This window comes from Schistocerca cancellata, chromosome 5, assembly GCF_023864275.1.
Source record: "Schistocerca cancellata isolate TAMUIC-IGC-003103 chromosome 5, iqSchCanc2.1, whole genome shotgun sequence".
NCBI lineage: Eukaryota > Metazoa > Arthropoda > Insecta > Orthoptera > Acrididae > Schistocerca > Schistocerca cancellata.
The window spans coordinates 249302651-249315074 of NC_064630.1; the positions used below are offsets into that span (position 1 = coordinate 249302651).

General features: G+C 44.6%; 1 protein-coding gene across 1 annotated transcript in view; it reads right to left on the bottom strand.

Annotated features, from left to right (window-relative positions):
• The window catches only part of LOC126188464 (venom allergen 5-like), a 133406-nt gene that overhangs the window by 94276 nt on the left and 26706 nt on the right, over nucleotides 1-12424 (bottom strand). Inside the window, exon 2 of the mRNA XM_049930068.1 lies at nucleotides 3507-3671. Within this exon, the coding sequence (XP_049786025.1) occupies nucleotides 3507-3671 (165 nt within the window). The remainder of the gene's footprint in view (nucleotides 1-3506; nucleotides 3672-12424) is intronic.

Below are 12424 nucleotides of genomic sequence, written 5' to 3' on the forward strand. Positions count from 1 at the left end.
AGCGGATTTCTTTTAGTACTCATGTGAATAACTTTACACTTTTCTTTATTCAGGGCCAATTTCCACTTTTCGCGCCATACAGATATCTTATCTAAATCATTTTGCAAATTCGTTTTGGTCATCTGATGACTTTAGAAGACGGTAAATGACAGTATCATCTGCAAACAATCTAAGACGGCTACTGAGATTGTCTCCTATGTCGTTAATATAGATCAGGAACAATAGAGGGCCTATAACACTTCCTTGGGGAACGACGGATATTATTTCTATTTTACTCGATGACTTTCCGTCTACACACGACCGTTTCATTTTCGTAGCAGTAATAACTATAATATTCAATCCGGCCCATTTACTTATCTGTTTGCTTGTTTTTCCTTCTTTTCTAGGATTTCCCAGCTATATCTCTTTAATCATAGCTGATAGTTCCTTAGAATGATTTTCACAATAGTCCACGCCTCATTGCCTCAAGTTTAATTGGTAATACATACTAAGTGTGAAGTTTCCTTTTCATAAACATCGGGAACGTAGTTATCAGTGCTCTATTTGGTACACCAAATCTCTCGCCGCCATTTATACTTGTTCGGTTACTTCGTTTGTTGCCCCTCAAGGCGTCCTCAGCTAACCTATACAGGGTGAACCCCATATCAATCAACAAAACAGATAAGGACTTCCTGGGATATTTTCTGAGAGGTATGGTGCGGTCTCCAGTCGCTCGTTACAGAGTACAAGGCCTGGAAACAAAAACAAAAACAAAAAAAAGCGCTCAGGAAAGGAAGAGGAAACGAAGGGAATGAAAGTTCACGGCTTGAGAGGGTACGTGATATTATTATTTCCGTGATTACAAAATCGAGTGAAATTTTAGCAATATGAACCCACTGGTAGATATGACGTTGCCTGGATGCATGCTCTGATTCGATTGTATGCTCTTCTGCGGCAAGCTGGCCGACAACAGTTGTAGCTCATTTAACAATGACATTCGCCAGACAGCCGTGCAATTACGATGTTATTTTATTTTCGCTACCAGTTTCGACGCCATCCTTAGACCCCGAATGCACCTCTCAAAAGTAATCGATATCGGCATTCTGGTGCCATATGGTTCTGGATGTCGTGAAGATGGCATAATGAACTGGCAGCGAAAATAAAATAAAATAACTTCTCAATTGCCCAGCCGTTTGGCGAACTTCATTGGTAAATGTTTGACCAGCCGCTGCCCCACGTTCAAAATCGATCAACAGTGATTGTTGTAGCTGGATACTGACACTAGGACGGAGTTAATGTGCCGCACATGTTCTATCGGGTACAGATATGGGGGGGGGGGGGGGCGGTCATGGGTCATGGGTGTACCTGAGCATCACGCAGACAGTTCATAGAAGCACATGTCACGCGTGGATGCAGCACATGTTCTATCGGGTACAGATATGGGGGGGGGCGGTCATGGGTCATGGGTGTACCTGAGCATCACGCAGACAGTTCATAGAAGCACATGTCACGCGTGGATGAGCATTGTCTTGTTGAAAAGTGACACCACGATACTGTTGCATGAAAGGAACACATGAGGATGCAGGATGTCTGTGAATGCCGTTCTACCACCAGCGTTCCGTGAATCACTACCGGCTGCGGCCGGAAGTCATACCCCATGGCTCTCCGAACTGGAAATGAAATGAGCGTTTGGTGTCATTGGCCGGGAGGCCCCTTACGGGGCAAGTCCGGCCGCCTTGGTGCACATCTTATTACAATCGACGCCACATTGGGCTACCTGCGCGCCGGATGGGGATGAAGTGATGATGAAGACAACACCCAGACCTTGAGCGGAGAAAATCCCCGACCCAGCTGGGAATCGACGGCAGTCCGTCACGCTGACCACTCAGCTATCGGGGCGAACGCTCTCCAAACTACGACGCCAGGAGTAACAGTGTTGTGCCTCTCGAAAACACTGGAAGACTGGTACCCCTCCCCAGCTCGCCGGCACACTCGCCAGAGACGGCTAGCACATACAGGGCTGTTGCAAATGATTGAAGCGATTTCATAAATTCACTGTAGCTCCATTCATTGACATATGGTCACGACACACTACAGATACGTAGAAAAACTCATAAAGTTTTGTTCGGCTGAAGCCGCACTTCAGGTTTCTGCCGCCAGAGCGCTCGAGAGGGCAGTGAGACAAAATGTCGACAGGAGCCGAGAAAGCGTATGTCGTGCTTGAAATGCACTCACATCAGTCAGTCATAACAGTGCAACGACACTTCAGGACGAAATTCAACAAAGATCCACCAACTGCTAACTCCATTCGGCGATGGTATGCGCAGTTTAAAGCTTCTGGATGCCTCTGTAAGGGGAAATCAACGGGTCGGCCTGCAGTGAGCGAAGAAACGGTTGAACGCGTGCGGGCAAGTTTCACGCGTAGCCCGCGGAAGTCGACGAATAAAGCAAGCAGGAAGGTAAACGTACCACAGCCGACGGTTTGGAAAATCTTACGGAAAAGGCTAAAGCAGAAGCCTTACCGTTTACAATTGCTACAAGCCCTGACACCCGATGACAAAGTCAAACGCTTTGAATTTTCGGCGCGGTTGCAACAGCTCACGGTAGAGGATGCGTTCAGTGCGAAACTTGTTTTCAGTGATGAAGCAACATTTTTTCTTAATGGTGAAGTGAACAGACACAATGTGCGAATCTGGGCGGTAGAGAATCCTCACGCATTCGTGCAGCAAATTCGCAATTCACCAAAAGTTAACGTGTTTTGTGCAATCTCACGGTTTAAATTTTACGGCCCCTTTTTCTTCTGCAAAAAAAAAAACGTTACACGACACGTGTATCTGGATATGCTGGAAAATTGGCACAACTGGAGACCGACAGCGCCGACTTCATCTTTCAACAGGATGGTGCTCCACCGCACTTCCATCATGATGTTCGGCATTTCTTAAACAGGAAAACCGATGGATCGGTCGTGGTGGAGATCGTGATCAGCAATTCATGTCATGGCCTCCACGCTCTCCCGACTTAACCCCATGCGATTTCTTTCTGTGGGGTTATGTGAAAGATTCAGTGTTTAAACCTCCTCTACCAAGAAACGTGCCAGAACTGCGAGCTCACATCAACGACGCTTTCGAACTCATTGATAGGGACATGCTGCGCCGAGTGTGGAAGGAACTTCATTATCGGCTTGATGTCTGCCGAATCACTAAAGGGGCACATATCGAACATTTGTGAATGCCTAAAAAAACTTTTTGAGTTTTTGTATGTGTGTGCAAAGCATTGTGAAAATATCTCAAATAATAAAGTTATTGTAGAGCTGTGAAATCGCTTCAATCATTTGTAATAACCCTGTACATGTGCATGCGCTTGCACATGGCACCTACAGCACTTGAGAATGGCCTGAAAGGCCGAAATAAGCTAATTGTGGGAAATTAAATAAATACGCGAAAACAACATCCGAGACGGAGGCATTGAAGTGCCCTTCAGCAAATATATGGCTGTGGTGCGCCATATGAAGAAAGTGGTTGACTCACCAGAGCGTTCATGTTGGATGCCGACGGCTGGGGTCCAGGACTGCCGCGGCCCTCTGCACCAGAGGCCACCCTGTTACGGAGTTCGTTGTGGGCAGCTACAATGGCGATCTCGTCCGCCCGTGTTGTGCCGTTGCCTCTCAGGACGCCGCATCTGCTTCCGACTCCCTGTAACAAGACACTCGTGAGCTCATCCCTACCCTACTCATGCACACATGGTTACTGAGGAAATGCAAGTAACTGAACACATTATCCTCCTCTTGCTTTTGTTGATGTTCATTTTATATCCTCCTTTCAAGACACTGTCCATTCCGTTCAGCTGCTCTTCCAAGTCCTTTGCTGTCTCTGACAGCAGTACAATGTCATCAGCGAACCTTAAAGTTTTTATTTCTTCTCCATGGATTTTAATACCTAATCCTAATTTTTCTTTAGTTTTCTTTATTGTTTGCTCAATATACAGATTGAATAACATCAGGGATAGGCCCTGTCTCACTTCCTTCCCAACCACTGCATCCCTTACATGCCCCTCGACTCTTATATCTGGCTTCTGTACAAATTGTAAATAGCTTTTCACTCTCTGTATTTTACCCCTGCCAATTTGAAGGTGAGTATTACAGTCAAATAGAAATATTAATCCTTAACTCCGTATTGTAATATATAAAATCTTGTTTCATATGTGCATTTCTTGTACACTTGACACGTTCCATGTCATAACGGCTACCGTACCGTGCGATTGATCCGTGGAACATGCAACTAACTAACTAACTAAGATTAACACAGTCTTCATCACTGTATGTCTGATATGCACTGTAAGCCAATCCCATTTGTCCAGGTGGGGTAATGACATATGGCAATAACTGTGGAACTCCAGCAATAATTTCAGCTGAACTTGATGCACATATTAATTAGTACTAAAAAATGTAAAGGGTTAGGACACACCTGTCACTGCTGGGAATGGGGTTTGTGGTAGGGGAGGGTGGGTGGCGACATGAAATAAAAAAAAATAAAACAACTCTAGGGAATGGAGAAAACTGAGTACCAAACTTAGAACACACATCTAAGAAAACATACAGTGAGGGTGCGACACCTCTGGCAACCGTGTTTTCGGTGATGGATGAGGGTTTCTCAACAACAACTTCGGCAATTTCAACTCAACTTGGTAAGTATGTGACTTGCTATACAGATAAAAATTTTGGAGGAAGAGGAACTTAACGCCTTTAGGATTCATGTTTGGTGGCATGACGAGCAAAATGAATGGAAAACGAACAACGGTAGTGTATAATATGTAGTCTTCGTGGTCTTTAGGTAGATAGGTGAGAGTCTTGTCGACATTGAAAACCCAGGTGTGAGAGTGAAGGTAGGAGCGAGTGACGTATATATCATAGTTCTGGAATGAACACTATGATCAACCAAAAATCGCAAGGATAGTCCTTTAACTATTGTGAAGTGAACGGAAGTTGCCATGTTTCACCCACTGTCACATTTTCTTACATCGAGAGGGGAAACTAAAATTTTGTGAGTATCAAATTTCATGTTACCTTAATACTACAATGAATTTGGAAAAAAAAATTGAATAATATACTGTACTTGTACTTAAAAAAACGCTTTTACGTTACAGACAGATGTAATTCCTTTTCCTATCGAATATAAAGCTGAGGTAAGCATTTAGCTGGGCAACTTTAACTTATCAACATGTGGATATACGAGTACAGTCTATAGAACTTAACTAATAATTCTTCTTGTTAACACAGTGCAGTTTTTATTTCTGTCTGCCACAGTAGGTGATGTAATAGCGATCGCAAACGAGGCATGTACAGAAAATAATGGAACTTTTTATGCGTAACGAAGCGTGTGACGTGTCGTCGGCAGTATGTGTTCGTCACTCCCTCATTTCACATTGTTAGCATCTCGTTAAATACGTTTCACAGCAGCTGCAAGCCACTACACTGAAGACGCACTGTTAAAAGTTTTATCGTTTCCTGCCATTAACAGTTTCGAACAGTTTGTTCAGCATCGGATGGCTGAATTACATTTACAGGACGAAGTGTTTATCAACTTGTTAAACATTTTTATTGATATTGTACTCGCCGGTAAAAATAATTCCTTATTTAGAAATAATCAGACTTGAAACGAAAATCAAATTAAATACGACAGATTAAATACATGCACCATTTACTATTTTCCCAAAATTTTCATATTTCGAGTTATACGAAATATGGCGTTGATACATTTTGAATTACATTACTTGACTTTCTAGGAGCAATCACAAATGTTTCGTCTTAAATTATAGAGTGGCTTACCCTGGCATTTGAAACCGAACAGCTTGATCTCACGTGCGCATCACGTTTTTTAACGTGCACTGATAGCACACACTGATGCGATCAAGCGGAGATATACATTATGATGGTACTTACGGAACAGGCTGTTCGAGTTTCTGATTCACTTGTGAGGCATATGAAACATAGTCTTACCATACTTGCAGAAAAGATGGAAATATTCGCTTTCAAAGATGGGGATAACTGAGTCGATACAAATCGAAGGATCATGATCGTTCATAACAGCTTTCCAGTAGCCACATCTACATCCACATCGGCATACACACACCGCATGCCACCGTATGCTGCATGGCGGAGGGTCGCTTGTACCACTGCTGCCCATTTCCTTTCCTGTTCCACTCGCATATCGAGCGTTTTCTCTCAAACGCCAACCCGTTATTAATGTGGAACATCTCAGTTATTGCCATTCCTACAGTAATTTGATTTTAGCGTTATTAACTAGTGGCATTTGGGAGAAAACGCGGGCGTGCAGCCGGATTGTTAGCTATGATTTATTCGGTTGTCCTTCCTGCGTTCCATGTTAGTTCTGGCGGCGGCCACCCTGTGACCTATATTTGTACACACAAATCTCATTGCGATTAGCACGGCAGTCGTCTGACCGGTCTTAATGAGCGTCCATGAGACGTGTCGAGCTGGGCACTTAGATGCCGCTTGTCGGACCTTTCGCAGTTGGTTTGTAGGTTACATGTGTCTGGCAAAGTGTGTTTCATTTGATAATTAATTCATGGTTTTTTCAGTTAGGCCCCATTAACTCATTGTGGTACTAGTTGATTCAAAGAATCTTTTCATGCCACATCCACGTAGGATCTCACATGCTACATGATAAATTTGTTGAATGTTTTACATGAGTGCTACGATTTTCTCATACACAATCAAGGTCTGACCTGATGTTCAAGTGTATGGACCCTTTTAGTGTTGATTTATCGTATACAGTATCCCTCTTAGCTCCCCATGTTTTTGTCGAGCCCAAAGATGTGATTTACATCCTGAAACCCGGAAAGTCTGTACAATGTTATCCAAATGAAGGATATGTCAAGTACATCTGGAGAGGATTTATTCATAATGAAAAATATATACAAATTGTTCAGAAAGTAGACAATGGCTTTAAGAGTCTAAGGACATAAAACAGACAATGGTTGAGAAGGGAATGAGTTAGGTTTATAGCCTTTGCACAATGTTATTAAACCTATACCTAGAGTAAGCTGGGAAGGAAAGTATAGAGAAAAATGGGAAAAGAATTGAAGTTTGCACTTTTTAAAGAAATTGTAAGTAGTAGGGACAAGCCAATTTCAGGAGAATTTGTTAGTGTGGGTTGCCTATATTCATGGGCAAGCATACATTCAGAGGCAAACCTATTGTTCTCTTTTGATTGACAGGTCTTTAACCTATTGTTCTGTCAAGTGAATTATGATCCCCTGGGGATACTCCTTTCTTTTGATTTATAGGTCCTTATCCTATTGTTCCCCCAAACCTGCTCCTCCCACTCCCAGACCTCCCCCAACCCATCAGTTAACCTCCCAAAACTGGTGTGAAAAAGACTCAGTTGATCGGTCATTTGGAGGGAAAGCGATTGCAGAGTGTGGAATATTGTTTACACAGTTTAGACAGTGTGTGAAATATTGTTTATTTAAACAATTTTCGGGATTCAAGGCAGTGTGCGGCATATAGTTTACTTATTTAGTTAAAGAATTTGTCAGGAAATCGGCCGCACTACGCAATATATAAACAACTGCAACGCTTTTGTATTCTGATTGCACTTGGAAATGCTGAGTAGGCTTAGATTATATTTGCTGCCAGAGTCAGGTATTTATGGCTCTTATTATCTATATTCCACACTTTCTGAAGTACTCTGGTGTCTAAGCACAGATGGAAAAATCAGAAACATTACATATCTAAAAGTTCATGACATGTTTCGAAACCCAGCCTCATATTCTGCAGATGGAATCTCAGTGGCAAACTAATTTGTACAGATCGAGAACCATACAGCAGTCATATTGCACTGACGGTTGAACCCTGCAAAAGTGGTCTACAGAGTATGAATGCAATGAAGTGCGGTGTAGTAGCCACTGTTTGGGGTCTCCCGTGTCTCTCTCTATCGTCAGGGCACCACAACGAAGGTCAAAATCACCCAATGTCATAATTACAGATCACATTACTAAACACCAGTTACTACGGACCACATATCAGCCTCCTTCGATCTTGCAGCCCTCAAGCAAAGCACCAAATGGCGACATTCTGTCCATCGGGAAATTCCAGACTCGCTTCCTGTCTCTGTCTTTCTCAATAGACCACTCCCTGATTGTCCGTGTGAACCAACATCTCCAAACATGCAGACAGAGGTTTCATCTCCCCTCAGAAAACAGTGTTCCTATTGGCTAATGCTAGAGGCAAAGAAAGAGCTAATGCAATTCTGATATCAAAAATAGAGTGAAATAAGCCTTTTGCACTACCCTTTCGAATTAATTGTTTAACAATTTACAGGACGCTAATAGATCGCTTAAAACACTAACCTCCAGCTTACAATTTTCCTTTTTTGTAATAATACATACACTCCTTGAAATGGAAAAAAGAACACATTGACACCGGTGTGTCAGACCCACCATACTTGCTCCGGACACTGCGAGAGGGCTGTACAAGCAATGATCACACGCACGGCACAGCGGACACACCAGGAACCGCGGTGTTGGCCGTCGAATGGCGCTAGCTGCGCAGAGTTTGTGCACCGCCGCCATCAGTGTCAGCCAGTTTGCTGTGGCATACGGAGCTCCATCGCAGTCTTTAACACTGGTAGCATGCCGCGACAGCGTGGACGTGAACCGTATGTGCAGTTGACGGACTTTGAGCGAGGGCGTATAGTGGGCATGCGGGAGGCCGGGTGGACGTACCGCCGAATTGCTCAACACGTGGGGCGTGAGGTCTCCACAGTGGTCGGCGGAAGGTGCACGTGCCCGTCGACATGGGACCGGACCGCAGCGACGCACGGATGCACGCCAAGACCGTAGGATCCTACGGAGTGCCGTAGGGGACCGCACCGCCACTTCCCAGCAAATTAGGGACACTGTTGCTCCTGGGGTATCGGCGAGGACCATTCGCAACCGTCTCCATGAAGCTGGGCTACGGTCCCGCACACCGTTAGGCCGTCTTCCGCTCACGCCCCAACATCGTGCAGCCCGCCTCCAGTGGTGTCGCGACATGCGTGAATGGAGGGACGAATGGAGACGTGTCGTCTTCAGCGATGAGAGTCGCTTCTGCCTTGGTGCCAATGATGGTCGTATGCGTGTTTGGCGCCGTGCAGGTGAGCGCCACAATCAGGACTGCATACGACCGAGGCACACAGGGCCAACACCCGGCATCATGGTGTGGGGAGCGATCTCCTACACTGGCCGTACACCACTGGTGATCGTCGAGGGGACACTGAATAGTGCACGGTACATCCAAACCGTCATCGAACCCATCGTTCTACCATTCCTAGACCGGCAAGGGAACTTGCTGTTCCAACAGGACAATGCACGTCCGCATGTATCCCGTGCCACCCAACATGCTCTAGAAGGTGTAAGTCAACTACCCTGGCCAGCAAGATCTCCGGATCTGTCCCCCATTGAGCATGTTTGGGACTGGATGAAGCGTCGTCTCACGCGGTCTGCACGTCCAGCACGAACGCTGGTCCAACTGAGGCGCCAGGTGGAAATGGCATGGCAAGCCGTTCCACAGGACTACATCCAGCATCTCTATGATTGTCTCCATGGGAGAATAGCAGCCTGCATTGCTGCGAAAGGTGGATATACACTGTACTAGTGCCGACATTGTGCATGCTCTGTTGCCTGTGTCTATGTGCCTGTGGTTCTGTCAGTGTGATCATGTGATGTATCTGACCCCAGGAATGTGTCAATAAAGTTTCCCCTTCCTGGGACAATGAATTCACGGTGTTCTTATTTCAATTTCCAGGAGTGTATTTTCAAAGTTTGAGTATCGCACACAAACATTATGCAAATCAAGTCATGAAATTTCCACCACAAATAGATCATAGTGCTAAATATATCTCAGGTCTTGTGTGCACCAACGTTTGAGAGCACAGACACCCTCCTCCTCCACAACGTTCCACTAACCATATTCGAAGAAAAAAAAATTCTACAGATCACATAGACTAATGATTGTTAGATGCTCACCATTCGCTGTCTGCAGCATAGCCCCGATCCGCACCTACTGACAGAGACGCACACTTGAAGGTATGCATGGACACAGTGCAACTAAGGAAACAATAAACTGACCAATCGGCAATTTGACGTCGCGACTGGGTTTTTAAAATACTTTAGAATTACTGAATTGGTTCTCTCCACCACATTTGGTTGAAGGAAGGAAGGTTCTACTGGATGACAGAATAAAAACAGCAAATACCTCTGGAAGACAGAGTCCACTGCGATTTATTCATAAGTGCTAAACACGACGTACTTTACCACAATCCACTCGATATCAATAAGCTGTCTTGGTTACATGTTAAAGACATCTGAAAGCACTCGCCCATCCCACGCACCCACCTCCCAGACGTCCACACGCACCCTGCCAAACCCTCAAACTCCACCATCACCGACTTTCATAGACCAGAGAAACTACACCAATGGTCGCAGCCGCAGTTGTGGATGCATGTGTATGCCAGAGTGTACCACCACCAGCCATGGAGTGCATCCAGGGATGATTGGAGTGGTAGGAATTGGGATGTTATCAAAACGTCCAGTGCAAATGTCCATCTTTTTTAATCTTCTCTCATGCAACACACTCACATGTCCATTCATACAGCACACTGGTCACTTCGCGAGCCCTCACCCTCATGGACAAGATCACGCAGGTTGGCCCACTCTTCGTACACATCAAAGGCTGAGATAATCTGTTACATCCGGCTGCTGAGTGCTCGTGACCGCCCTTTCAGGCAGCAGCGGTGCACTGCGAAACAAGCAGCAGCTTGGACGTAGTCATTAGTTCTGAACAGTTCCACCCCAACGGGAAATGTAGATTCCTCCAGTTTATACGAGAAATCGGACAATGCATAAGGTACCTTTTCACTTCGCTAAGTGCCGTTATTTCTGAAAATCCTGTAGAGGACTACGACATTGGGTATATTCCCTCTAAGTATTCTTCCATCAGGTAGAAAAATATCTTTCCTTATCTGTCATGTCGTGCATCACAGGACTAGAATATTAAACACATTTTTGGCTCATGATGGAGTGCAAAGATCTACCACTGTCACAAGACGCCTCCTCACTTCCGAACTCTCTCTTAAGGTAACCAAATGTTTCGCCACATATGAAGGACAGGCAGATATTCTGAAGACAAGTATTGGACTGTAAGGCATATCCAGGAGCATACGTAGACTCATACCACAATTTAATGATAATGAAGTGTAGGTTGAAGTTCAAGAGAATAGTCAGGAAGAAACAATGTCCAAAGAAGTGGGATACGGAAATACCAATGAATGAAGAGATACGCTTGAATTTCTCTGACGCTATAGATACTGGAATAACGAATAGTTCAGTGGGCAATTCGGTTGAAGAGGAATGGACATTTCTAAAAAGGGCAATAACAGAAGCTAGAAAGAAAAACATAGGTACAAGTGGGGTAACTGTGAAGAAACCATGGGTAATAGAAGAAATAGGCAGGCTACGCTGAAAGTAAGGTCCGATGGGGTGCGAAATGGAAACCACAGCGAAAATCCGATGAAGCTTTGCACAGATGTGTTGGGCAGTGCCTCTCTCTAGTATGCCCGTCGACCTCGTCATGTCGCTCTTTTCAGTTATGAGCGCAGAATGAACTTGTAAATATGCTTAGAGCAATAGTGTCTTCCATCAAGTATGAGGGCCTGGTCAGAGATTTCGCGTGATGTCATGCAGCCCACATAACATAACTGTCATACGTTTTCTTCTGCATGACAATTGTCGGTCCACTCTGAAGGGGCAATGAAGATGCTCCTACAGCGTTTTCGATGGCAAGTGTTTGATAACCCACAATAGAGCACGTAATTGAATCTCCCTGAGTTTCATCCCTGCTCACATGAACCTCTGGCTATGAAGACAACGTTCTGGCACAGACAACGAGCTGCAGACCAGCTCAGAGATTTGGCAGGAAGCATAGGCAGGTTGCTTCTATGACGAGGGTATTGGAAAGTTGGTACAATGTTACGACAAATGTGTAAATCGGAGCGGCAACTATGTAGAGAAGTATCTAGAAGGTGTTGCTAACTGTTGCAAATAAAACGTTTTTGATTCTCACGGTTGTTTCAATTTTGCGACCCATCGGAGCTGATTTCCGAATAGGCCACGTACTTCAGTGGATCGACATAATAAGGAAGTACAAACATGTTCAGAGAAATTCAGGAATACAGAGACACAAGTCACCTAGGAATGAAGTAAACAGGAAGAACGTGGGAGCTAAGGCGAAAAGGCTGCTTGAAAAATGTGAATAGATCGAAAAAGAAATGATTGTCTGGAGGACTGAGTCAGCCTACAGAAAAGTCAAAACAATCTTCTTCTAAATCAAAAGCAAGGACGGTAACATTAAGAGTGCAGTGGGAATTCCTCTGTTAAATGCAGAAGG